The sequence below is a fragment of the Eleginops maclovinus genome, chromosome 24 (assembly GCF_036324505.1).
Source record: "Eleginops maclovinus isolate JMC-PN-2008 ecotype Puerto Natales chromosome 24, JC_Emac_rtc_rv5, whole genome shotgun sequence".
In the NCBI taxonomy this organism is placed as follows: Eukaryota; Metazoa; Chordata; class Actinopteri; order Perciformes; family Eleginopidae; genus Eleginops; species Eleginops maclovinus.
In genome coordinates, this window is record NC_086372.1 from 9,948,328 (window position 1) to 9,975,136 (window position 26,809).

Consider the following 26,809-nt stretch of genomic DNA (forward strand, 5'->3'; position numbering starts at 1 on the left):
GCAGCCAGTACCCACAGGGTATCAGTGTGGAGAGAATTCCTACTGCTCCAAAGAACAACGCCAGGAAGAGGAGCACCTTCTCCCTCTCAGCAGGAGACATGTCTCAGTCTGTCCCTTGTTCTATCTGTTCATTTTCAAATAAATGGAATAGACAAAAGCACTGTGTCCATTACTCTCCTGGCTCCTCTTGCCTTACTGACCAATCAGATGCCTGGAAAGGTTCGGTGGAATTACTCTACACTTCAGGGGGTTACACTCATACACATATAGCTGTGTTAAGAATAGATGGAAGCAACGATGTTTCCTCAAAGATAAATAAATAATTCAGAAATCACAACTGTAGAAATATCTCCTTGGCATTTATTGTTATGCCAGCATTGCAATCCAGATTTGGTACAGTACAAGGCTATCCAGTAGAACTGAGATCTAGGCAACAGTGATGGTCCAACAACAGTCACTCAAACTGCATGTTCATATATTAATACAACTTTTGTTTTTCCCAGACAGGTTGGTCGAGAGATGGTTAACACAAATAAAAAAAAAGGTGAAAGGGAAGCGGTGTTCCAGGACATCAGTGGAACCCGGTAGAAATGATTTGAACCGATTAATCTTTTTTGAAATGCCTGATTTTTTCTTTAATAATCTAAATTCACGTACATTTCTTCCAGGTACTGAGGGACATTTAAAAAAAAAAAGACACAAAAGACATCAGGAATGGTCAGTAAGTCCGGTGATTGTTGTGTTTGCACTTATATGCCTTCATGATAAAAAAGCGGTTTTATTTTAGGATATTTGTGGAAAACTAACTACCTAAGCATTAGCTGCTTCTTCAAACAAACCGTCATGTTTTAGAGTATATAACACAGAGCAAGAACCCAACCCATATACACACAGCAGTGCATTTCATGATGATTATTACATATTAAACCCAGAGAGGATATTAGAAGTACATATACGAGGCACGCAGAAATGAAAGATGTATCACCTATTATTAACCTACTTGCAGTAAACATTTTTTTAGAGGATCCTTTGGGCTGAGTCTCCTCTCTTCCTCTAATTTGTGAGGATCTTGCCGCCGTTTTGGCAGTTTGTTTGGTCCACTGTCGCTTTATCCGAATGAACAGGTCTGTCGGAGCATCCGTGCAAAGGCTCATGGGACTTCCACAGCATGTGAGGTTTTGTGGCGCTTCCCTCCGTTATCTCCTCTGCCTCCGCTGAGTGTGCTCCCGCTCCTCCTCCTCCTCCTCCTCCACCGACGCCTAAGACATGACTCCGAACACGGGGTTGTGGCGGCAGATGCTCGGGCCGATCTCCTCGTAGTCTTTCTTGGTGTGGCACACTTGGTAAAACTCGGGCTGCAGAGAAACAGAGGTGGATTTAAAAATATAGGAGATAATATGTGGTGTGTTTGGTAAACTTTTGTCTATTTCCTTTTGAATGGACTTTATGGAAAGTGGAACTCAGCAAAGACACTTTCATTCCCGACGTCGGAGACATGAAGCAGCAGGAGGGACGATTACATATAAATACTGCTTTTTATACTCACAGTAGAAGCCAGCATTGATCCTCCGAACCAGACGGCGTACCTCTGCATGTGATGAGTGATGACTTGCACGTCGATGGGCTTGGGCTGCAAAACAGAGAAATAACTCGTTAGAAAAGAAGAAAACACCACTTCCTGTAAGCTCTCCTGAAATACATGTTGACTGGCTTCCTGCAAACCCCAATTCCAATCAAAATATGTAATGTTCAAACTGATAAGCGTTGTGTTTTGTTGCTAATATTTACTCAAAGCTGAGACATAAGCCTGTGGGAGCTGAGGACACTAGCTGTTGAAGCTTTGCAGGAGGAATTATTTCCCATTCTTGCTCGACTTGTACCTTACAGCATTAATGGTGCCTTCACTTACCCCCACCAGACCATCACAGATGCTGGCTTTTGAACTTGGCGCCGATAGCAATCTGGATGGTCCTTTTGCTCTTTAGCCAGGAGGACATGATGTTCACGATTTCCCAAAAGCGATTTGAAATGTGGACTCGCTTGTTTTATACCCAATCATGACACTCACTAATCAACCCTTTGAAAGTTCCATGGGTGTTGTTTGAGCATTCCTCCACTTTCCCAGTCTTTGGTTGCCCCTGTCCCAGCATTTTTGGAACGTGTTACAGGCATGTAGGATTGATACAAAAAAGTCTATATCCTAATGCATTACAAAGATGTCCCTGTTTCCTCACCTTCAACTTGCCGCCGCTCAGCTCTTCGCTCATCTTCAGCCGTGCGTCCACAGTCCTCTTCAGGTCCCTCTGCATGCGTCTGCCGAAGTCCCTGAACATGGTGGAGCCACCGGACAGCACGATGTTCTGCCACACAGAGAGATGGAGAGGTTACATAAAGCAGAGACACAGGCACTGCAGCAGCTGGAGGCGGGTTCCCGCACCTTGTACAGAGGACGTCTGACATCGATGGGGCAGTTCTGGATCACTTCGTCCACCACCTCTGAGATCGGCTGGGTGAAGTCTGGGTTGGCAAACTGGACAAGACAAAAGAGCGGAAAAAGTAAATTAGAGATTGGCAAATTAGCATTCTGCTTACTAAAGAAACACATTTTTCACTCTGACAGCCACCAGGCTTCATCAGCAGCCAGATATCCTTAAAAACAAAGTGTCATACCTCAGGGTGGAAGAAGATCTCGGGCCCCAGGAAGCGCTCGTAGCCCACGTCGATGGTGAACTCTTTCTTTGAGATGGAGTTGATGCCGGTGTACTGCTTGATCCACTTGGAGCCGTCTGTGTCGTACTTGTTGAACTCCTTAACCAGGTCAGGGCACACGTAGCTGAACCGCTCCTGAAAAAACCAAACCGTGCAGTACAATCTTTGGTGGGTGAATTATCTTTTTTCTATCAAGGTGAGAGATATGCTGTTGCTGCTGCGCTGCCCTCTAGAGGAGGGTCTGAGGACTACACGACAGGGACATCACAGTCTATTAGCATTAATATCTGAGGGTGCTGCTTCCCTTTGCAGTGAAGAAACAGACTATTGCATTTTTAGTCATGCTCCGTTTGACCTTGATGACCTGTGGAGTCAACAGTTTGACACAAAGCTGCACCAGGTAGGAATTTTGTGAGAGACACACCTTTTAAATGTGTGTTGATTCTGAGAGGATAGATTTTGGTGAGTATCACTTTAAGAGCCACACTCAACATTAGATGTTCCTCCTGTCTAGCCACTTTACTTTCCAACATCAATATTTGCACTTGGTTATTACATATAAGCACTTGAGGCCATCTCATTAAAAGAAACATTTTAAAGTTCTGTTAAATGTAGAAAAAAAAACTCACCTTGACAGCTTTAGCCGTCTCCAGGGATTGTTCTGGAGGAATCCCCACCTCTCGCTCCCTCAGCAGCTGTTGGGTGAAGTACGTGATGTCTCGGCCAGCGATGGGGATGTGCTTGATGCAGCTACCGATGACGTAGCCTTCGGCCTAGAATACAAACAATGCACGGTTAAAAAACAAAGAGGGATCAAAGATTATCCCTAGAAGAGCGACACTCACCACTGGGATGACGTGTGTGACTCCGTCCCCGCTGTCAATCACAGTCCCCGTCAGCGTCCGTTCCCCCACCTGTCTGGATGTCCAGGAGGCAGCCAGCGCCAGGACAGCCTGATGCAGAAAAGAACATTTTTAAAATAAGTATATTTTAACCATTATGTCTTTTTTTCTTACTTCCTCAGTTAATCAAAATTATTTGTATCGCAACCGGGACATTTACAGCATTACAGCATAGTGCAGATAAAGTAAAAAGACTTACATATTAAATAAAAAAGCAGGCACACATTAAATAAAACAAATAGAAAGAGAAGTACACCATGGTAAACTAAACTAAGTAGCAGTACACTTTTTTAGTGTGGAAACTGCTATTAGAAATACTGAATAGCTGCACTCTGCAGAACTCTAACCCTGAGGGACATTCTAAAAAGGGAAACTGTAAAAGAAGAAGTGAAAATCCGCATTTTCCATCAAAACATCTGAATCACATCTCATTCTGAGAGTCAAGTCTAATTCTATCTGAAACCAACAAGTCTGCTGTCAAATGTGCAAAGAGTGGTTCCTCTATATGCGTCAGGCTGAAAGCCTTTAAAGGAATTAAACACTGATTGGCTGACGTCATGTGGTGGTCAATGTTTGTGACTTACCTGAACAGCAATGTAGAGACCCGGGACGTTGAAGGACTCAAACATGATCTCTGCGGTGTACTCTCGGTTTTCTGGTGTGTTGAGGGGAGGCTCCGTCTATAGAGAGAGGGACAGAAGACTGGTGTGAATACAGACACTGTTCTACATAAAATATTGTATTTATTAAATGTTTGGTCTTACCAAAAGAAAGTAGTGGTCTTCAGGTTCTGCCCGCAGATACTTGAAGATGATCTGCTCCATGAATCTCTCCATCAGGTCCCAGTCCTCCACTATTCCGTGACGGATGGGCCACTGAAAATAAAAAGGGCGTCTAAATCAAACTGCGTCACAACAGAAACATCCCATCCAGCTCATTTTCAAACACCTGTATACCTTTGTTGCATATGATGGTTTGTCGATGGCTTCATCCCCGATGAAGAAGTCCAGATCATCCACGCCCTTCATCATCCTGCGCTGGGCCTGGTCTCCAACCTTGGCTGATTCTTTGATTGCGATACCTGGAGATTATACACATTTAAATAATAATCCTCAAATGATTCTATATTTTTCTGATTCTGAACAGGTTCACGTGATATGCCGAATAAACTACACATGAGCTCATCTGTTGCCCTTTCTGTGGCAGCAAACTATTATGTAAACCTATAAAGTATATTTTGGTTATAAAAATGTAGTAATTAACAGACAAACATTGTATACATATTAATACCAATAATACGTTTATTCTAGCCTACTTATAGTTCATTCATAATAAGATAAATAAACCAGCTATGTTTTGGTTATTTTCTCCTTTACTTACATGAAGGTATGATGAACTGTGGTTCTGTATTCCCTGCATAACCAAGCTTTGTGTACCTAAAAAGGAAACAGGACGAAGGTAATGGTTTAGTAACAGTTTCTTCTTATAGTTAAAGTGTTTGCTGGAAACTAAAGAGGCAGTTACAACCCCAAATAATCTGGATAAAGGCTTTCTGCTCTGAGGATTGTCCAGGAAGTAACGTTAGCTTTGGTAGCTAGCAGCAGCTAATATCAAAGATAGCGCAGCATTGACATTAGAAGCATTGAAAATAACCCAGTCAGGCCCTTTGGCTTGCTAATTTGCAGCACCAACTCGTCTCTAAAGGCAATACTAGAATACAATAGTCAATAGACGTGGGTAAGTAACATTAGCATCGTTCGGGCTACTCAGCTAGACGGGGCGTTAGCTGGAAGTTTGACAGCCGCTTATGTGGTCAATGAAAAGCAGGCTAAAGCTAGCTAGCCTTCTATTGTTGTCACTTACCCCGTGCCACAGTCAACAACACAAGCCGGTAGCCGACCAGCCATGCTTGCTCTTCTTTAATCTATCTACAAGAGACTATATCAGGCGCTCGATAAGAACGGATATGGTAACAGTAACTGATTTAAATCGCAGCAGCCCGAATGAATAGCAGTACGGACGATTCAGGAACGCTTCCGGGTTTGACGAGTTTTCTTCTAGTGCAGAGTCAGCAGCTTCAGAGGCGCAATGCTGACGCCTAGTGGACGGGGATGGTTACTGCACCCGACTGTGACCTTAAATATTCAGCGTTTTAATTCGATGAAAAACTAAAAGTATGAAAGGTAGAAGTAATAAGGGGTCAATGCAAAGAGGTGTATGCTAAAGATAAATAATCATAATAATAATCAGATAAAAAATGTATCAAGATTATTATTAAAATGATTAACATTCATATTATATTGGATTTTATATATTTTATATCTATAACACATATTAAGTCATTTTTCAAGTTAACAATAAAAGAAACAATGCAAGCAGGTATGTAACATTTTTCTTTGTGGTTTCGCATTGAAAAACAAAGAAACCCACCTCATCTCACAATGCTGACTCCACCAGATGATATCAGTGATTAAGGTGCCATCGAAGGCCAGTCCTAGCCCTCCATGACTGAACGGAGGCCTACTGATAAAGACGATGTATGAGCAGAAGGATGCTTCAGGGTCTGATCTTGGCTTCAGAGCACCAAACCACATTAAGACCAATCCCATGGCCTGAGAACATTGGCCCCTTCGTCCTGAGGCAGACTCATCACTCATACAAGAGTCTCTTCACCGTCGACTCTCCTGGAAAAGCCCTTGGCTCTGCTGCCGCTGATAGAAACAGTCCTCTCTATGAAGCCAGGTTACTTGATAGAAACTCTCTAGACTGTGAGTGGAAGAAAATTGCTACAGCAGTGTCAGCGCAGACCTGCCACAAGCTTTCAGAGAAAATGGATTGTACAAAACACAAGGGGGTCTCTGTCTTCTGTTTTTGGTTGGAGTGAGCAATATGATCGTCCTATGATTAGAAGAATTGGTCTTAGACAATATAAGAATGGTTTATTTATAAGCTCCCTTATCTTTGTGAGTTTACTGGGAGAAATAACAAGAAGTAATATGTGAAATAGAGCGATGGAGAGTTAAATTGCATGTGTAGTTTCTCCCTTCCAGTTTCTTCAAGTGCTTTCCATCCTGTGTGTCGCTGTGTTGAATACTAGAGGGCACCAGTGCTCCTGTTTTCAAGAAACAACAGGAACACTTACTGTACTAACATGCACAATGCTTTAAAGCAATGCAATCCCACCTCCACTGGCTCAACATTTCACCCACCACCAGAACCATCCCTCTGTAGGGGAGAGATGGCAGTAACACTGGGTTTTTGCTGCCATTATTCCAGCCGGCTCTCCTTCATTTCTCTGGTTCTTGCAGAGGTGCAATGTGTTTAACACTAGTTTGATGCTTGTTAACTTTCCCACAGCCGCAAATTAATTTCCCCTTTGCACCGCTCTCATTTTGGAGTGTGTGTGTGTGTGTGGGGGGGGGGGGGGGGGGAGTGTGTGGGGGGTTAGTTAATTGGGTTTGCTTTTGTTTATTGGCCCTACTTACTGGAATGAAGATTTGTGTTAGCGCACTGAAGTGGATTGGTGTGGAAATAAAGTGTGGTGAGGAATCATGTATCATCATCCTCATCATCATCATCATCATCATCATCATCAGGGTGGCTGTTTAGTACAAAAGTACAAGTACTCAGATCTTGTACTTGAGTAGAAGTACTCAGATCTTGTACTTGAGTAGAAGTACTCAGATTTTGTACTTGAGTAAAGTAGAAGTACTCAGATCTTGTTCTTGAGTAAAGTAGAAGTACTCAGATCTTGTTCTTGAGTAAAAGTAGAAGTACTCAGGTCTTGTACTTGAGTAAAGTAGAAGTACTCAGATCTTGTACTTGAGTAAAGTAGAAGTATTCAGATCTTGTTCTTGAGTAAAGTAAAAGTACTCAGGTCTTGTACTTGAGTAAAGTAGAAGTACTCAGATCTTGTACTTGAGTAAAGTAGAAGTATTCAGATCTTGTTCTTGAGTAAAGTAGAAGTATTCAGATCTTGTACTTGAGTAAAATAGAAGTACTCAGATCTTGTACTTGAGTAAAGTAGAAGTACTCAGGTCTTGTACTTGAGTAAAGTAGAAGTACTCAGGTCTTGTGCTTTAGTAAAAGTAGAAGTACTCAGGTCTTGTACTTGAGTAAAGTAGAAGTACTCAGATCTTGTTCTTGAGTAAAGTAGAAGTACTCAGATCTTGTACTTGAGTAAAGTAGAAGTACTCAGATCTGGTACTTGAGTAAAGTAGAAGTACTCAGATCCTGTACTTGAGTAAAGTAGAAGTACTCAGGTCTTGTACTTGAGTAAAGTAGAAGTACTCAGGTCTTGTACTTGAGTAAAGTAGAAGTACTCAGGTCTTGTATTTGAGTAAAGTAGAAGTACTCAGGTATTGTACTTGAGTAAAGTAGAAGTACTCAGGTCTTGTACTTGAGTAAAGTAGAAGTACTCAGATCTTGTACTTGAGTAAAGTAGAAGTACTCAGGTCTTGTTCTTGAGTAAAGTAGAAGTACTCAGGTCTTGTACTTGAGTAAAGTAGAAGTACTCAGATCTTGTACTTGAGTAAAGTAGAAGTACTCAGATCTTGTACTTGAGTAAAGTAGAAGTACTCAGATCTTGTACTTGAGTAAAGTAGAAGTACTCAGGTCTTGTACTTGAGTAAAGTAGAAGTACTCAGATCTTGTGCTTTAGTAAAGTAGAAGTACTCAGATCTTGTTCTTGAGTAAAGTAGAAGTACTCAGATCTTGTGCTTTAGTAAAAGTAGAAGTACTCAGGTCTTGTACTTGAGTAAAGTAGAAGTACTCAGGTCTTGTACTTGAGTAAAGTAAAAGTACTCAGATCTTGTACTTGAGTAAAGTAGAAGTACTCAGATCTTGTACTTGAGTAAAAGTAGAAGTACTCAGATCTTGTACTTGAGTAAAGTAGAAGTACTCAGGTCTTGTTCTTGAGTAAAGTAGAAGTACTCAGGTCTTATACTTGAGTAAAGTAGAAGTACTCAGATCTTGTACTTGAGTAAAGTAGAAGTACTCAGGTCTTGTACTTGAGTAAAGTAGAAGTACCAGAGTGTAGGAATACTCTGTCACAGTGAAAGTATTCTAAATGTTCCTCCAGTGAAAGTAGAAAGTACTCTCATCTAAATGTACTTAAAGTAGCGACAGTAAAAGTAGTCATTGTCTGATTGGTCCATTTCAGAATAATATCTCTGATATGTTTTATAATGATTGATCATTAAAGTGTTCTCAGAGCTGGTCAAGGTGCAGCTAGTTTGAATGGCTTTGTATACTGCAGGGTAGCTGCTGGATTTACTGCAGGTGAACTACAGTCTGATTTAAGGGAGATTATATTTACCATCAGTAATCCTAATCTGTAAAGAAGCTAAAGGGATTAAATACATGTAGTGGAGTAAAAGTACAAGTATCTCAGAATTGAACTTCAGTACTTGAGTAAATGTACTCCCCATCCCTGTCTACAGCTGAATTGTGGGTAATTAACTCTCTGGAGGTTTTTGATCATGTCCCCTGCAAAAAGAATCCTGCCCACACCAGTATGGATCATTTCCCCTTCATTTGGATCACACTTGGCCTGCACAGTAAACAGAGCAGATGAGTCGTGGTCCCTCATCAACTGAAGTGTTCCCACTGCCCCGGCATTGATGTGTGTGAGCGCGCACGTCATTAGCAGGCAGAGGTCGGCCTTATTATTTTTAATAATCTCCCATTTTTTGCTGCTTCTTAATCCTAGGAGATCTGCAGTCAGTCCTTCCACCTCCTCTGTGTTCAGCCTTAATGATGCTCTGTCATACAGGCGCCCTCACACTGCTTCTAATAGACCTCACAATTTAATTTGCAATTGAAACAACCGAGGTTTAAACACCAAAATCATCACATTTTTACTGCATGTAAAAAATATCCGTCTGCAAAGCTATTGTACGTGTTAAATGTTATGTGGGAGCGGCTCCATTGTGCCTCTAACAATGCAGCGGTGCATTGTTAGGGAAATAATTGAATAATGGTTACGTGGAAACACTATTATAACACCAGTCCATCAGCACTAAGGCCATGACTTGACAGTTGAATTCCCTTCCCCTCAAGAATATTTCCAGCTTCCTCCCTGGTTTAGTAGATAAGGGGCTGCATATCACAAGCCATTTCTCATATCTTATCTTTACTGAATTACCTGGATTCTACCCTAATCCAACACAAGACAAAATCAGTGGTTAGAAAGCGGGTGTACAACACAGTGGATTATGTCTAATCTGCATTGCCGGCTCATCCTGACAAAGGCTTAATCCTCTGTTTCATGTGAGGCTTTTATCTCTGCAGGATGCCAATATGCTAATAATTGAAATGAACAACAGTAAGAAAAAGTGTGATATATTCTTAGACTTTTGACTCAGTAATGCATACATGATAGAAGGTCGGGGATAACAGTGTAAAAATGTGTGTTTGCTCATAATACACAACAGCCAACAGACGAGTGATGGGACTGAAGTGCAGCTACTCTAATAAAACACCGTCCTCAGCCCGGCTGTGTGAAGGGTAAAGACAGGGGGACATTTATACTGGGAACCCCAGCAGCAGTGGTGGATTTCATTCCCCAGGTTAAGTCCTCCCCTCCCCCCAAAAGCCTCAAAGTTGATGCGTTATATCGGAGGTGAGGGGAATGCTAATGTTGAGGCTGCACAGGGAGGTCGTTGCGTTAGAAATCCTGCAGCTTTTTCTCTTTTGGACGATCACATGCTCTGTCATGTGAGGTAAACACTGTCCACGTGATGGGACTGGTGCTTTTACTATGAAGGGAAGATGCCAACATTGCACGACGTAGGTATGGACACTTAAACTATAGCTGAACTCATTTAACCAAAAGGAATGCAGGTTTCTTTCCCAGTTTAGTTAAGTACTGTATAGGGAAATGTGGACAGTGTTCTCTGGGATATTTCCAATTAATTACGTCTAATTAATTGGAAAAATGTGTCTTGATTGAAGTTACATAAGAGTAATAGAATAATTAGAAGTGATGAATGGGAAGTTCCCCTGTCTGATCTGTACTGAATACCATTCTTCTTCTGGACACCTCTTTGACAACTGTGAAACAGAGGAGCTTCTGCAACATTTATTTACATCACATTTCAGCAGAATACAGAATTACTCTTCACAGAAGACCAGTCAAAAACTGCATGAACATTTATCACATCCTGCCGTTTCCAGAACAGAAGTAAGTCTAAGGCTCTCCCTCCGACCTTTAGTACCACGTGCTGCTCTCAAATACAGTTGGAGAATGACGGCGTTGTTTTCTGCACATATAAATATAATACTGTACAGCTGATCAGATCAGAACCTCAGGACACAGAATCAATCATTAGGATGGAAGTATAACACAGCTTGGACATGGAAATGGAATCCATACATTGAGCCAAATTAATGTTATGGTGTATAATGGGAATATTTGGTCTACAGCTTTAACATGCAAGCTATGATGGGCACATCTCCAATATTTAAACAACTTTACATTCGAAAGAAATGAAGGAAATATGACTGAATGTGTTTGTGCTTATAGCATGTTCTCATACTGCGTTTATCGAGATGATATACTTTTTGTACCACGTGTTGTCGAGATGAACTCAAAGGACATTTGATATTAATTCCCCAAATGAGTATATGGAATATTAATTATCTAATCAGCTTTGTGGGAACAGAATCCTTTTATGAGCGACTAATAATCAATAACACAAATAGGATATCGTATTTCTGAGTGGTCAAATGTGAATTCCTACAGTACGGCAGTGGGAAATATGCATACATGATAATTAATGTGCAGCAGGAGACCTCTGTACCCTTCCAATTCATATTAGCCTGACAGCAGAGATATTAGCAAGGAAGAAAACCAACAGAAGCCCACAAAATAAAAGCTTAAAGATATATTTTCCACAATAACTTCCAACAGTTTACAGCGTGTCATAACCGTTTCTCACAAAACGCACCACTTCACAAAAAGGAAATAAAGTGGAGATTTGCCTGGACTGCAGACTGGCCGGTCCTGCTCCGGCCACAGGAGCGATAAATGATCCAGAGAGCTCGACATGATGTGGCCTCACCGGGTTTCAAAGCGGTTCCTCCTCACGGTGTAAAATCGGTCACATCCACAGACTTGGAGGGTATTAAAAAGCCGGTGTGGTTTCCTAATCTGCTCCTTCAGGGTCTCGCAGCTCCAAGGTGGATCTATGACAATACAAAAGTGCATAAATGATCATCAGGGGAAGGTTCAGTACCACAGGAAGTGCCAATAAGTTCAGCTGAAGCTGCAAGGACATCCTGGTTTGATTTGACTCAATATCTTTGACTCACTGTCATTGCAGATCCCGCCTTCCTCCAGGCTCTTGCAATCCGCTGATTCCCTTCACCTGTTCTCCCAGCCCTTCCCCTCACCTGTTCTCCCAGCCCTTCCCCTCACCTGTTCTCCCAGCCCTTCCCCTCACCTGCTACTCATTCCCTCATTAGCTCCTTGTTTGCCTGGCTGCTGGATTTCCTGGTTTTGACCCGCCCTGACCCTGACCTGAATAAACCAAACCTTTTGAACATTGGTTTTATCTGTGTCATGCTCTTAGGTTCAGATCTGTGCCTGTGACAACATCCCCTTCTAATCAGTCCTTTAATATTTATCATTAATTGATATTGTTTTATTTACTTATTCTATTTCAAAGGTTTGATTCATATTATTTAATTAGTTTCAATAGTGGCATCCTCTTAAAGTCCATCTTTTAATCTGTATTATTCTTTTTAAATGTTATAATGCAAATAACAAAACAGATATTTCAAATATCTTTGTATATGTTATAAAAATACTTCAAATAAATAAAATGCTAATAATAAATCAATACATTGAAGGTAACTCAATAGGAAGGTGCAGATACAAGAAATCGCTCATTATTATTCATTTGATTGTATTTTATAGTAATTATTGTACCTATTCTACCTCCTGCTGACCTGACCTGTGCTATACAATTACAGCTTCTTTGACCTCTGTTGGTATCGTAGAATCCAGTCCTCACTGGACAGAATAATACAAAACAAAATGCTGTGGTTTGGAACTAAAGGAACAAACTGTACAGCAGAGGCGCGGTGGGCTCCTCCGTCTACGTCCGGGGGAGGATTGGCAGCAGGAGGAAGGTGAGGCAGAGGGAGAGAGGAGGCCGATTGGACGTGGCCACTGAAGGGACGGGGCGCTTCCTCCGGGGCCCGTTGCAGAGCGGGGTGTTGCAGCAGGAGATGCACACCGAGTTCAGCCTGCCGGTGCAGAACTGCTGGTATCCAGAGGAGGAGATGAGGCAAGCCCCAGAGGTGGCGCAGGACTTCCGGTAATGTATTCCTGCAAATCAAAGAAAGGAGACACTGAACCTCCAGTCATTGTCCCGTGTGCAGACTTATTTTGAAATGCATTCTTCCTGTCTTTAGTTTCCCTCCTGTCTGATTGTGGTCACCTGTCGTCCCTGTGTTCCACCTCCCCTCCCCAGCTGTGTCTCATCTTCTGTGTATTTAATCTTGTCTTCCCTCCTATTTCCATCAATCATAAATAATGTGTTTTACATTTGAACTCGTCAAGGCCTTATGATATCCTCCACAGAAGCATTTCAACATATAGGCCCAGCCCTCCCCCCTATGGTTAACGTAAACCAGTGGACTGACATTGTTTACAGCTAAGAGCGTTAAGTGTCTCCAAAGAAAGCTCATTCAGTCCCCCCCCCCCCCCCCCCCAACTGTATTTATATTGCTTACATCGAAGAGTTAGCGTATAAGAGTTTTGCAATGCTGCCGCGTGTTATTGCACTGCAGGGCTGGAGCTATTGACTTCCTGTCTGCTCTTAATAACTGATGTTTGTCAGTATATTATTATAACCATGTGTATGCTTGTAGAAGAAGAATGAAGAAGAAAGTCTGCTGTAACTTTTTTATTGCACTGCATTGCAGCTCCCTTATCAAGTGATGTTTCTCCATCTGTATATATTGGTGTTATTTCAGATGTGTTTTAGGAGGTATGTTCTCCTTTACGTGTTGTTCGCACTGGGGTATTTATCTTTTGATTCCCCATGTTGGACTAGAAAAAGTGCATTAAAGGGGCCCTATCATAATGTTTTGTGTAGAGACACTACATACTGATATACACCTGAACATCAGCAGGAGAGGACTCTTTAAAGTAGAGACACTACATACTGCTATACACCTGAACATCAGCAGGAGAGGACTCTTTAAAGTAGAGACACTACATACTGATATACACCTGAACATCAGCAGGAGAGGACTCTTTAAAGTAGAGACTCTACATACTGATATACACCTGAACATCAGCAGGAGAGGACTCTTTAAAGTAGAGACTCTACATACTGATATACACCTGAACATCAGCAGGAGAGGACTCTTTAAAGTAGAGACACTACATACTGATATACACCTGAACATCAGCAGGAGAGGACTCTTTAAAGTAGAGACACTACATACTGATATACACCTGAACATCAGCAGGAGAGGACTCTTTAAAGTAGAGACACTACATACTGATATACACCTGAACATCAGCAGGAGAGGACTCTTTAAAGTAGAGACGCTACATACTGATATACACCTGAACATCAGCAGGAGAGGACTCTTTAAAGTAGAGACGCTACATACTGATATACACCTGAACATCAGCAGGAGAGGACTCTTTAAAGTAGAGACGCTACATACTGATATACACCTGAACATCAGCAGGAGAGGACTCTTTAAAGTAGAGACGCTACATACTGATATACACCTGAACATCAGCAGGAGAGGACTCTTTAAAGTAGAGACACTACATACTGATATACACCTGAACATCAGCAGGAGAGGACTCTTTAAAGTAGAGACGCTACATACTGATATACACCTGAACATCAGCAGGAGAGGACTCTTTAAAGTAGAGACGCTACATACTGATATACACCTGAACATCAGCAGGAGAGGACTCTTTAAAGTAGAGACACTACATACTGATATACACCTGAACAGCAGGAGAGGACTCTTTAAAGTAGAGACTCTACATACTGATATACACCTGAACATCAGCAGGAGAGGACTCTTTAAAGTAGAGACTCTACACACTGATATACACCTGAACATCAGCAGGAGAGGACTCTTTAAAGTACAGACTCTACATACTGATATACACCTGAACATCAGCAGGAGAGGACTCTTTAAAGTAGAGACACTACATACTGATATACACCTGAACATCAGCAGGAGAGGACTCTTTAAAGTAGAGACTCTACATACTGATATACACCTGAACATCAGCAGGAGAGGACTCTTTAAAGTACAGACTCTACATACTGATATACACCTGAACATCAGCAGGAGAGGACTCTTTAAAGTAGAGACTCTACACACTGATATACACCTGAACATCAGCAGGAGAGGACTCTTTAAAGTAGAGACACTACATACTGATATACACCTGAACATCAGCAGGAGAGGACTCTTTAAAGTAGAGACTCTACATACTGATATACACCTGAACATCAGCAGGAGAGGACTCTTTAAAGTAGAGACACTACATACTGATATACACCTGAACATCAGCAGGAGAGGACTGTTTAAAGTAGAGACACTAGGAGAGGAGTCTTTAAAGTAGGGACACTAGGAGAGGACTCTTTAAAGTATAGACACTAGGAGAGGACTCTTTAAAGTAGAGACACTAGGAGAGGACTCTTTAAAGTAGAGACACTAGGAGAGGACTCTTTAAAGTAGAGACACTAGGAGAGGACTCTTTAAAGTAGAGACACTAGGAGAGGACTCTTTAAAGTAGAGACACTAGGAGAGGACTCTTTAAAGTAGAGACACTAGGAGAGGACTCTTTAAAGTAGAGACTCTACATGTCTCATCTTACCCCACCTCCCCAACTAATATTTGTTCCGTGTGCTTCTGGTTTTTGAAAGACACAAAAAAGGACACCATCATCCAAATTCCCAAAAGATGTCGCCAAGGGCTGAACCATTTAATTTTCTGTGACAGTGCAAAACTAATCTAATGTTGTGCTGGTGGCAGCCAGAGGAAAAATCTCTCAACTTTGACAAATGAGGCGGATAAAGTGGTCCACTGAGATAGCGCTCGCCTGGGTTTAGAGCGACACAACAACACAGAGACGTCTCGTATCGAAATGAACACCAACAACGCACAGCCTATCTTTGTGTTGGTTTAAAAAGTGTGACTCTGTGATGCTTTGTATGCAGGACTGTGCTTTTGGAAACGCAGCGAGTCCATCCACAGATCAATCAATGCTCTCGTCTCCAGCTTTGCGGCTGAGCAAAGGAACTGAATAACAGATAACAATGTCCAATACACTGAAAACCACAGGGGATTCGTCCGCCTCTTCTGCGGGGTCAGAAAGCAAGACTTGTGGGGAATTAAAGGTGGGGGAAAGAGGGGGTTCTTGGGTATCATTGGTGGGGAGTGTTTATTTTTGACATTTCAAAATGCCAAGAGGTTCCAAAAACATCACAGCTGAGTTTGCTGTTTATGTAAGCAGTGTGTCAGTTCAAAGAGACATTATCATGCTGGTTGAGGATTCAGAATGGGTGTTTATAGCTGCCCTGTCGCACATCGACACAAGTGCGGCTACTTTGCAATGTAATAATGGCGCCGGCCGTCCTCTGAATGGCAAAGAAATAACGCTCAGATGTCGTTGAGCTTCTGAGTGCTCCGTCTCCAGTCTCCAGACGGTCACCTTTCTTTTGCAGATAAAGATCAACTCCTCATTTCCTCTTCTGGCTGAGTATTCACATCTTTCAATATCAATCTCAGACGGCCTGGATCCCACGAAGGAATATGAGATACCAACAGAGCCTGCTGAGATGCACACGTGTTTTATGTCAGATTTGCAGCAGACTCTCACTCACCATCGGGTTTGACCAGCACCTCCTTCTGGCACATGTCCTGAACGTTGACGGTGCAGTTGACAATGTACTCCGGCGTGGAGCAGTCATTTTGCTTCATCTCCTCACACTGGTAGCACTGGATCTGAAGGGCATCTCCTGCACAGGAACAATGAAAAAGCTTGACTTCACAAAGACATTTTCTGAAGGCTGAATACTGATGATATAAGACATAGCATTTCTTCGAAGACAGTCATACGTTTTTGAAGCATTACAGATTCCAGCTGACACATATTTGCTATTAAATCCAAGGTACAGTAAGTATAGCATTTTGATTGAAGGAAGCTTGGCATATTTGTTGTGTTGCAGAGATTTGAAGGTCAATACCCGCTCTTCTGTTTGGTAGAGCTACAGCCAGCCGCTGGTTAGCTTAACTTAGCACAGAGACTGGAAACTAGGTGGATTGTGTCTGCTTCGGACAGAGGCAGGCTAGCTGTTTCCAGGTTTTGTGTGGACCCAATTTGTCTATTTGTTTTCCTCTTTGTGTTTTCTACGAGTCAAGCAGCCAAGGCTTTTATAAATCTGCCTTTGCGAGAGAGCTTTTCATGGTGTTACACCTCCAAATAAGACCAATGGCGCGCCTTACGAGTGCACTGTCATCTTCTCCATCGTCTGTGACATTACGCCTGGCAGCACAAGGGCAGCGCCGAGGTGTTGTTGCTTTAGAAATGCACATAAGCAAGTCCTTCTCCAAAGTCTAATCTGCTTTTATTGGCTGTCTCCTGAGAGGGAGGTTATAGACATTCAGACATTGAGGTGAGAAAAGCTCTGAGAAGGAAAACACAGCAGAGGCTCCTTTAACTTCCATTTCAACCCAGGGATTTTTATAGGTGATAAAGCTCTATTTACAATACAGAAGAACGATGTGATGCGCTCTGCCGCTGTACAGATTGCCCGTGTGGAAGCTCATCCCCTGAGGTAGTAAAAGGAGAGTGTCATAAAGATAATACAGATTCTCTCAGCTTTCCCACATTACATCCGTTACTTTTACAGCTGCCTACAATTGCCAATCTGAGTTTCTCTTAGAAGTACACACCTAAAATGGTGAATGTGCATCATGTCTAGGATCATTTTCTGCAGACAATATGAGCGCTGTGTGACCCCCCTGTGCAATAAGCCTGATATATTTACTCACTGCACATTGTATTTTTTAACAGAACCGGAATATAAAACAATCTCTACATGATATACGGAGGCATTCAATCAAAAACACTTCCAGTCTGGCAGACAGGCCTGCCCTTTCCTTCCTCCAACATCTCATCCGTCCTCACTGACACATATATTAGTAGTGTAATTATTGAAATGGCACCAAACATTAATCTCAACCCCGACAGCGCCATCAAACGCATCTGATAAAGGTCCAAGTATAACATCACAACCCCCAGGATAATTACTCTAAACCAAGCAAATGCCTGAGAGCTCCATCCATCACTTGGGAGGAGATTGAGAAAATAACTAACTTATTTTTTTTTGGGGGGGGGGGATATCTATCATAGTGGATGGGAGAAGTTTATCAGGTCCATCAGAACATTGCTCTCGTTCCTTCCACAACAGAAAACAGATACACATTCTGCATTATGAAGGAGCAAAACCAATCCCATAATCACTTTCAAACACATATAATGCAATAAAGAAGGGGGGAGTGCAGCATGTGTCGTCACATGAGCACCCCCTATTCCAAAAAGAACCAAATGGCACAAAAAGGCAGCATTCAATTCTGCGGGGGAAATGAAACCACTCATCCAAACAAGTCCATATATTAGAGAAATAGAGAAAAGGCCCATGGGTACCAGATAACCCCCCCCCCCCACACACACACACACACAAAAAAAACAAATGTTGAGTTTCCTGAAAACTATTCAAAGTCCTACAGTAAATGTATGCGGAGGTGGAATTTTACGCACATACATACGCAGAAGAAATTCGTTTCCAAAAAGCGACACTGCTCTGTTTCGAACCACGTCCAAACATACAGTATATCGCGAGGTGAAACAGTGTAAACTATCATGTATCGATGCAACACATGTACATCATCAGGTTTCTTTGTAAAATGGGATCAAACGCTCTGTTGCGCACGAATGTAGATCGAAAGGAAGTATGTACTTAGACTTGTAAGCTGAACACATGACACAACGACTCCAAACGTGCCCGCAGTCCCTCCAACTTGCACCTACCTGCGTTGAGAAGGACTCCAAATAAAGTCGCAAAAACGAGAAGAAGCATTCTCTCCGAAATGAGGCTCGGAGGGGAAACATCAGACCAAAGGAACTACAGTTCAGACGGAGGCATGGAGGACGATCCGCCGCGGAGGAAGCCCACACTCGAATCCGTTCATCCTCTCCGGCTGGGCTGAGGTGAGAAAAGCTTCGCAAAGTGTGGAGAGCCTCTCCTCAACTGGAGGCAAACCCAGAGCGCACAGATCATAACGCGCACCACGTGATGATGGGAGCCTTGGCATTTTCATATCTCCCTCAGTTTTCTTCATGCACTGAGGACAGAGATGGCGATAATATCCGCGCGCAGTGAGTCTACACACATTTGGCATTTAAAAGTTTTACGACATTTAAGGATAATTCTGTGATGTGTGTGTTGGAGGAATAAACAGTTCAGTGAATTCAAACCAACACCAGAACCCCTCTATTCTTTACAGTGTTTTATTACTATTTAATTTCTGCAGAATAGAAACTTTGTGCGTTACAGTGACCGTCATCTATTTCCACATGCTTTTATAGAATGAATTTGGGGTTATGATTCTTCTTCCTATAATGCTTTATAGGGACGTAACATTTTGTAATCAACAGTTTAAGTATATTAAGCTTAAATAATCCCAAATATTTTACTTGCAGCCTGAAGGCTTTGAAGTACAATTTAAATCAGAATCTGAACTCCTTTATTAGTCAGGACCTTTATTACAGCAAAAGTGGCACACTATAAAAAACGGCCTGCAAAAACACTGAATAAGCTACCATTAGTAACTACATGAAAAGTACACATTAGTTATACTTGAATAACAAATAGAGAAAGAAAAGGTTAGTTTTATGTGGATTTCTCTTTATGGATATATATTTTTAAGTATATTGCAATTCTGCTAACAACTGCCTCAGAGTTCAAAGTCATGAATACTTGCTCATGTGTTTTTGGTGCGCGTCCAAACTGTGTTAAAGAACATTTGACTTCCCTTACGTCATCGTCTCACGTAAAATCTACAATCAAATAATAAACTACATATTCATTTATGTCCTACTGCTGTTTTAATCCGTTTTGTGATCAGTGCAACATATTGACCCTATTACTGAAGCAGACAGAAAGAGAATCGTCCGCGCGCGCGCGAACTAATAGCGTTTGTTTACACGCACCTAATTACCCATCAAGGACTAATGGTTATGAATCCTGTCGCCGGGCTCTGGGCTCCACTGCGGCTCACCCAGGCGAGTGGGAAGCGGGAAGTCCACGCGATCACTCCAAAACCTGAGTGAGCACGCACACAAATGAAAACACGCACACCCTGCAGCTCAGTTTGAAATAGGAAATAGTTCTCATATTTATTTAGGAAATAGTTACATAAAATATAGCATTACAGTCTGGTGTAACAGACAGAATTGCACACAGTAACAATAATAACATTAATAATAATTACCAAAGTAACACTGCCGGTAACCATTTCTCTTTACAAAGGGACATTTAAGGAGAGAGGTGAAGCATGACATCACACTACAGTCTGACAGTACAAAATGTGGGTATAAATACTGGACATCTAGAAAAATACACAAGTCCTCTTGAGACTCTCTTCATACAATATTAACAGTTTCATAGAAAAATGGAAACACAGTCGGCTCCGTTGATTAGCACCAGCTGGTCAAATTCCAGAGAGAAATTTGGCATAACTTCACCTCAAATATGTCTTTAAAATAAAGTGATACAATATTTAGAGTAAGCTCTCATCGATCAAAATAAAGATTTCGCTTTGAACAAGAACCCCTAAAGAAAAACACACATGTCCTTTCCAAACAGTAGACGTGGTTGAATGATTGGCAAACATGTTTTTCTCCTCATTTGCATATATCAATCAGCAATGCCCATTCTGATATTAACTTATAGTCATTTTTATATACAACATAGTACACAGCTAGGAAAGGGAAACTGAGGTGAGGCGAGTTCAGGTGCTACGTGTGGCTATAAGCTAAGCGGTTTGGATTCTGGAGTGTAGCTTCCTGATGGCTGCAGTGGAATTCTTACAATCTACATATGTTCCCTGAGCTACCGACAATGACTCGGGGTCATTTGCTTTACCTGTGTACCTGTCTCAAATTGAAACCTCTTTTATTTTTGGAAATATGCCACAAGGAAACATAACCTGCTTTAAGTTAATTAGAGTCTGCTGCTAAACGGAAGAGCGTTTCGCACAGCTCCTGCTCAAAATAACACACATTGGCAACGGGTTTTACCTTTAAAGATCACTGAAAATAAAAGTCTGTTGTGATTAGTTTGGAAAAGTATTGCATCACAGAAGGAAACAAATTCCATATTCGGCAACTTGATTGGGCCTAGCAGCAAACAATAAAATGACACCTTAGGTTTGAATCTATTTTCCTAGCAATGCAATCGAAGCAACTGTACGCCGGTGTTGCCCCGAGAAGACGCCCTGCTCCAATAGTCTTTCACTTTACTCCCCTGACAAACTTTGTACAGTATTCTTACAGTGCAATGATAAGAAGCTCCCCAGCGTGGGGAGAAAGAAGGTTTCGTATTGCTCTCCAGCCCCCATGTATTAAAAGTCCCGGTCTGGGGTTTGCTTGGATCCTCGTGTCTCCAGCTCCACTAAGTGCTTTGTGTTTCTGCAGAGGACAGGGCTGTAGTCCAGTCTTTCCCATAAATAGGTGAAAGTCAAACCAGATCCAAAAATTGAGGCCAAACCACAACAATGGAAGGATTCTTTTTGCTTGCTTAAGGCTTCCCACTTAATTCCATATCTACCTGAAATCCAGTGGGCAGATCTAACTAAAGACTGGTGCTGCAGCCCTGCCTTCTTCCCGCTCGGCCCTACACTTCGTTAGAGCCCTGGCTGGTGCAGGAGGAGAAGCTGTCGTACAGCGAGTCACTGAGGGAGCCCACGGGATCCCCCCCCGGCTTGCTGGAGAAGCTGGAGGAGGAGGGCTCGTCCAGCTTGCAGCAGTCCTCCCCGCTCCTCCCACCGTCGGCCTGGCAGTCCCCCCTGCGGCGGCCCAAGCTGGCGTCCGGGTACAGGCTGCGCTCGTTCAGCTTGTTCAGGGACTCTAAAGAGAGGTCCAGGGAGTCCGGCGGCGTACTGACGGACGTCTTCTCCAAGGGAATGTCCTTCTGAAGAGAGAGGAACAGGGACATCACACAGGGCAAATAATATCAGTATGTCTCAGATTAACACACAGACTGTTAAGAGATACATCTACAAGAAAACCATGAAGAGATAGAAATATAAAACAGAAATAAAACAGAAAGACAATTAAATACAATGAAAAGCAGGACACACATAGGCTCCTCTTAAACCATTCCAACTGTGTGCTAATAGGACCCTGTCAACAGTTTGGACACTGTCTGCCTCCCTTGTACTAACAGGAAGTTGGTTCCAGATGTGTTTATTTATGCATCATGGATTGGTAAATATCTGCTCCAATGTAAATAGATCCCAAATCTATTCTGACAGATGCAAAGTGAACACCAAGCAGAGGAGTTTGCCACCGTGTCGGTCCTCTAGTTTGCCCGTGTTGTCGCAGAGCAATAAGACTGACGCCGCTAAATTGAGACTTTTATCGTGCTCGTGAACCAAATGTAGGTCTGGGGTGTTGGCAGGCAGTCATCTGTGGGCATCTGGGCTCGCCCGCTCTCCCCCGTTAAATTTACGGCAGTGCATGATGTATTATTTCTCTTGTACAGCTTGTGGCGGTCTACTTTATGGATTAGCGCAGTCTGCAATATGTTGCTCTGGGGAAATGTTGCGTGTAAATCTGCTATCTGTTAACACTGCTTCAATTAGCAGGAGCTGTTTGGTCCTGCATGCACCAATGATTAGGGAGCGCTTGAAGTCGTGACAGTTCTGAATGGAAGCCTTATCACTGGGCCGGACCGCGTCTCGTTGGCCTGTCAAGGACACACGCCTTCAGGCAGCTCTGCAGTGATTGCACTCAACAACCAAAGTGCAACCATCTGCTTCTTTTGTACTTTATGCTTACATCCGTTGTCACATGACTCGATGGCGTATCATTGCTAACGACCTGCGAGTCAAACAGTCTGCAGAGGAACACAAAACAACACATAAAGCTAAAAATAGTCCGTGATGTGCCAACAATTAAAGTTATCTGCTGGATGTCTTTGAGCGCACTTTAGGGAGGTAGTTACTGTAGCAATCAGCATCAGAATCCCTGTAAGTAAAACCTCTGGGTTTTGCTTGAGCAATTCCCCCCTGGAATGGCAGTTTTTGCAGAGGTAAGTACACAAAGGAACAGCTGGAGGGTCCAGGCAACCTCTGGAGACGCTCCGAACTGGGACCATTTAGAATGTTGCTGCAAGGTGTTTCTCTCCTCCAACCCGGGACCCCAGACAGGGAGCAGGAACACAGAGGATACACACAGCAGTCGCAGATATGCAGGGAAGGAGGTTTAAATGTCTTGGTAACCTGCAGGCGTTCTATGATGCACTTTTTAGAAATAGGTTCTCATATGCAAGCCTCACTGCTCCAGAAGCACAGTTCAAAACGTTCTGGCGTCTATCTATTTAAAGAATGATCTGAGAGAAAGGAATCCACCATGGGTTCCTCAGTCCTCAGTCTGGCTTTGTTCTCTGCAGAAATGGTGCTGTTATCTACTATTCCCTAACCTCTGACAAGTCTTACAAAGGCAGCTTTTGCATCAGTGTTATGCTGCATGTGTAGAAAGAGAGAGTAAGAACCATATTGGTTGTTTTTCTCCGTCCTCTTCCTCTTGGGCCTGGAGCCTCGTTGGTCTCCTCTCCTACCAGCTGGTGAAATCCCAACCCAGATGTACATTTGCCTCAAAGAACTATTGGAACTGTCGAAAAACAGCCGAGTAATTCCATGTGGTCTAAACAAGTGATTTTTATGACTATGTAAAGAGAATACTGTGTTCTGATACCGGAATAACCCCGATGGGACCTTTCTCAGCAGGCACGGTCACAATGAATTTGTAAACAAGACAATATGGGAGGTGCCCGGAGGTGAAATGCTATAACATGTTGAGTGGTTTCTTCAGGTCCGGAGGTTGAAGTTATTCCAACATCCACACACTGCTGATCTATGTGGAGTTGTTCCATGGAAATGTCGTTTAGCGCCCTCTGGGAAGGAACGAGTGCGACGGGGCGGGGATCAGCGATTAGCTTACAGTCTTCAGGTCTCCACTTTCTCCGCAGTTCTGCTCGGAAACAAGAAAGAGAGCGGCTGTCTTATCGCTGATTGGATTGGATTTTTTTGGAGGAACACAATTACCAGCGGATCGAAGCTTCCCCAGATATCTGAACCACCTGCGGGGAGGGGGGGGCAAACTGATGCCTGCACACATAACTGAGCCGCAAGGCGGAAGTCTCAGCCAAAGCGTCCCACTTGAAAACACAAGGGGCAATCATCATCAGCCATTGGTTCTGCATCACACGTCAGTAATGGGACGTCTAAACTCCCAATTCAGTAGACCTGCTGGCAGCAAAAGCTTTTTGAAAGGGTCTTTTTATTTAAGACATACCTTCTCCCTGCCACATGTACTTTCTCTCTGACGGTTCCATAAAATGTGGATGTGCTTTAAAGCTTAAAGAACAATACGTGACATTTTCCATCAAAGAAGGGAAAAATATAAAGAGAACAAAAGGTTTTTTTTAGGAAACATTTACAAGTATTTACTATCCATGATCTGCCATTCATTCTATCCACATTAATAAAATAACACCTCTCTATTTATTGAGTCTGACATTCCCACGCTGGATAAACACCTGCATAAACCTGGGAGCACTCAACTATAGAAAGAATGCTGGAAATAAGAATAATAATCCTACTTCTCTGTCCACGTTAGAACCTCTGTGAGCTGTTTCTTTTGTAATGCTATAAAGGAGTTCTGCGTGTTTGAGGCCAGTTTTGTCTGAGAGGAAGGTCGTTGGCCGACTCACATTGCTGCGTACAATCAGAATCTGACATCGTGTGTATGGCACTACGGAGAATTCTGTATTATTTTACAATGTTTTCTGCTCAGATTGTGTATCGTCTTCGCCACCAACATTGTCCGAATAATTTGATAGCAGGTTTTCTATTTCTGGTCGCTGTCTGACTCCAGTATCATGCTCCCTATCAATCTGACGGGAGCATATTCCTGCTGTGGATACGTATTTGTACAATTGGGTTATCCAGTGGCCTTATTACAAATGACAAGTCAGGAGAAATGTTCCTGTTCCTTGGCCCCGTAATCATCTCTGAAGCTAACATGCTGCTCCACGCTCGGGGAGATTGAGATGATTCAGGATATCAAATATGATGCGTCTTCTTGGCACAAGTTCTAATGTTTCTTTGTCCTCGTGCAGACAAAGGATAATCACAGGAAAAGGAGTAGAGTGCAGAGAACCAAAAAGTGAGGAGAAGATATTGGAGTCAGAAATAGAGAGGCAAAACTTAAAAGGGAGACGAGGAGAGACACATGGGAGAAAGAGAGTCAGTGGAAAGGGGGGGGGGGTGAGGGAGAGGGCCGCCGTTAGCAGGGCTGTCAGGTGCTGTCAGGATGATGAATGGGAGGCCAGCGCGGGCTGTGAGGGCTCTGATGGGAGCCGCTGAGCTTTACATCACTCTCCTGAGTGTTTGTGAAAGGTTATTAAAGGGGCTTAAATCACCGGCTCTGACACGGGGACACCAAACTTCCCCCAAACGGCCGCCGATGAAAACGTCGGCCCAGTCAAAAGGTTGCCGAAGCCGGGGACAAAAGGAAAAGCGAGAGCGCAGGTACGGCTGTGCGCTGCGAGGGGTGAGGAGGTGAGGACATTTCAAAGGAATAATGCAGGGTAAACAGGTGCAGTGATCCATCATAATGGAGGCTTCCCAGTTTAGGAGTAAGGTTATTGTCGAAATGAATGGCCAAGCATGCAAGAAACAGCATGGGTCTTGGGTTGATTTTGAAGTAGTGATTCATTCTTTGACTATCACACTTATTCTGTACGCAACAAAAAGTTGTATTGGAGTCTTTCAGATGCCGATTGTGTGCGGGAATTCACTTTGAAATGTATTGGAATTGATCCCCTGCACCACAAAGAGACAAATCAAGAGTTGTTTTCTCCTCGTGTCGGACAGGCTGATTTGGGAGTTGAACCATTGACCTCTCAGCTTTGGTTGAGCACTATAGGCTCCACAAACGAATCCTTTGGCATCCAATTAAATGCAGGACAGGGTTTTTGAAGGCTGAGAGAAACACAGCTTTGGTCAGGGTGCGTGTTTGTCTCCTGTCAGCTAATGGAGCTGTGCGTGAAGCTCGGATGCGCAGAACCGCATCGAGCGCTCTGTTCCGTTCACTGCCTCCCCGCCCGGAATCAGAAATCTCTATCAGTTCAAGAGGGAGTGCTCAACTTTGCTTTGTTAAAGAAAGAATATAACACCTGCTTGAATTCCTCTCAAAGCCAAGGACATTTTACTGTGTACTCACTAAATCCAGCCATCATTGTCTTACAGAGAGTGGTGAAACAGTTTTCCGCTGCCCTTTATTCAGACCTTTAACGATTTTAATAAGGAATGAACGCTGAAGCAGTGTGTTTACCTTCCACCTACAAATTCTGCATAATTATTCAAATTGTTGGCTTTAAATACTCGTATATATATATAACACCCAGAATGCACTCCTCTCCCATGCACATGTTTTTTCCGAGTATGGATTTTTGTGTCACGGTGTGTGTAGGGGTATGAGAGCAGCCTCTCCCATGGAGCCGTGCGGGCTGGAGGCCATTTCATGCTCTCTGATCCTCATTTGTCATTCAGCGGCGTTAAATACTAATAGGCAAATACCCGCTGACACGAGAGGGCGAGGCGATCGAAAGCAATTAGGGCGACTTTTTCTATGAAAATCTGCAAACAATTCTAAAGAAAAGCCAGGTTGTTCGCGCCTCAGGATGGGTTGTGTAGGTAGAATTGACTCACACTGAAAATATGCAAACCCTGTGACGGCGTGTCTTTCCGTGCTACTTCTCTGACTCCCACCACCTCACAGCTCATACTGTATGAAGGGACTTCTACCCCTGGAAGCTGCTTGGCTTTTCATCACTTTAAACTGCCTCCTG

General features: G+C 42.9%; 3 protein-coding genes across 9 annotated transcripts in view; all 3 read right to left on the reverse strand.

Moving 5' to 3' along the window:
- Window positions 1-342: 342 nt before the first annotated feature.
- LOC134861033 (actin-related protein 3) lies at window positions 343-5,661 on the reverse strand. Its single transcript, XM_063877999.1, has 12 exons — window positions 5,475-5,661; window positions 4,992-5,047; window positions 4,568-4,692; window positions 4,376-4,486; window positions 4,196-4,291; window positions 3,555-3,662; window positions 3,339-3,482; window positions 2,671-2,844; window positions 2,438-2,530; window positions 2,235-2,360; window positions 1,547-1,630; window positions 343-1,355 (listed from the first exon to the last, which is right to left on the reverse strand). The coding sequence occupies exons 1-12, from the start codon at window positions 5,516-5,518 to the stop codon at window positions 1,260-1,262; spliced, it is 1,257 nt and encodes a 418-aa protein (XP_063734069.1). The 5' UTR covers window positions 5,519-5,661; the 3' UTR covers window positions 343-1,259.
- A 5,022-nt stretch (window positions 5,662-10,683) lies between these two features.
- Window positions 10,684-18,937, reverse strand: LOC134860730 (ly6/PLAUR domain-containing protein 1-like). Its single transcript, XM_063877516.1, has 4 exons — window positions 18,700-18,937; window positions 16,490-16,624; window positions 12,687-12,945; window positions 10,684-11,798 (listed from the first exon to the last, which is right to left on the reverse strand). The coding sequence occupies exons 1-3, from the start codon at window positions 18,746-18,748 to the stop codon at window positions 12,713-12,715; spliced, it is 417 nt and encodes a 138-aa protein (XP_063733586.1). The 5' UTR covers window positions 18,749-18,937; the 3' UTR covers window positions 10,684-11,798; window positions 12,687-12,712.
- A 1,100-nt stretch (window positions 18,938-20,037) lies between these two features.
- LOC134860998 (nck-associated protein 5-like) overlaps window positions 20,038-26,809 on the reverse strand; it is a 108,252-nt gene continuing 101,480 nt past the window's right edge. For 6 of the 7 annotated variants that reach the window (XM_063877949.1, XM_063877947.1, XM_063877950.1 and 3 more), the window contains one exon: window positions 20,038-21,862. In XM_063877949.1, the coding sequence (XP_063734019.1) occupies window positions 21,566-21,862 (297 nt within the window). In that variant the 3' untranslated portion in view covers window positions 20,038-21,565. The remainder of the gene's footprint in view (window positions 21,863-26,809) is intronic. The other variant, XM_063877948.1, reaches the window with a different exon arrangement.

Excerpts from the sequence above, each read along its gene's own strand:
- LOC134861033 (XM_063877999.1), bottom strand. The coding sequence starts at position 5,518 with ATGGCTGGTCGGCTACCGGCTTGTGTTGTTGACTGTGGCACGGG. Across the intron at positions 4,693-4,991 it reads ACAGTTCATCATACCTTCAT|GTATCGCAATCAAAGAATCA; the intron begins GTAAGTAAAGGA and ends TATAATCTCCAG. Across the intron at positions 1,356-1,546 it reads GATCAATGCTGGCTTCTACT|CCCGAGTTTTACCAAGTGTG; the intron begins GTGAGTATAAAA and ends GTTTCTCTGCAG.
- LOC134860730 (XM_063877516.1), bottom strand. The coding sequence starts at position 18,748 with ATGCTTCTTCTCGTTTTTGCGACTTTATTTGGAGTCCTTCTCAACGCA. Across the intron at positions 16,625-18,699 it reads TGGAGTCCTTCTCAACGCAG|GAGATGCCCTTCAGATCCAG; the intron begins GTAGGTGCAAGT and ends GTTCCTGTGCAG. Across the intron at positions 12,946-16,489 it reads GGTGCTGGTCAAACCCGATG|GAATACATTACCGGAAGTCC; the intron begins GTGAGTGAGAGT and ends TTTGATTTGCAG.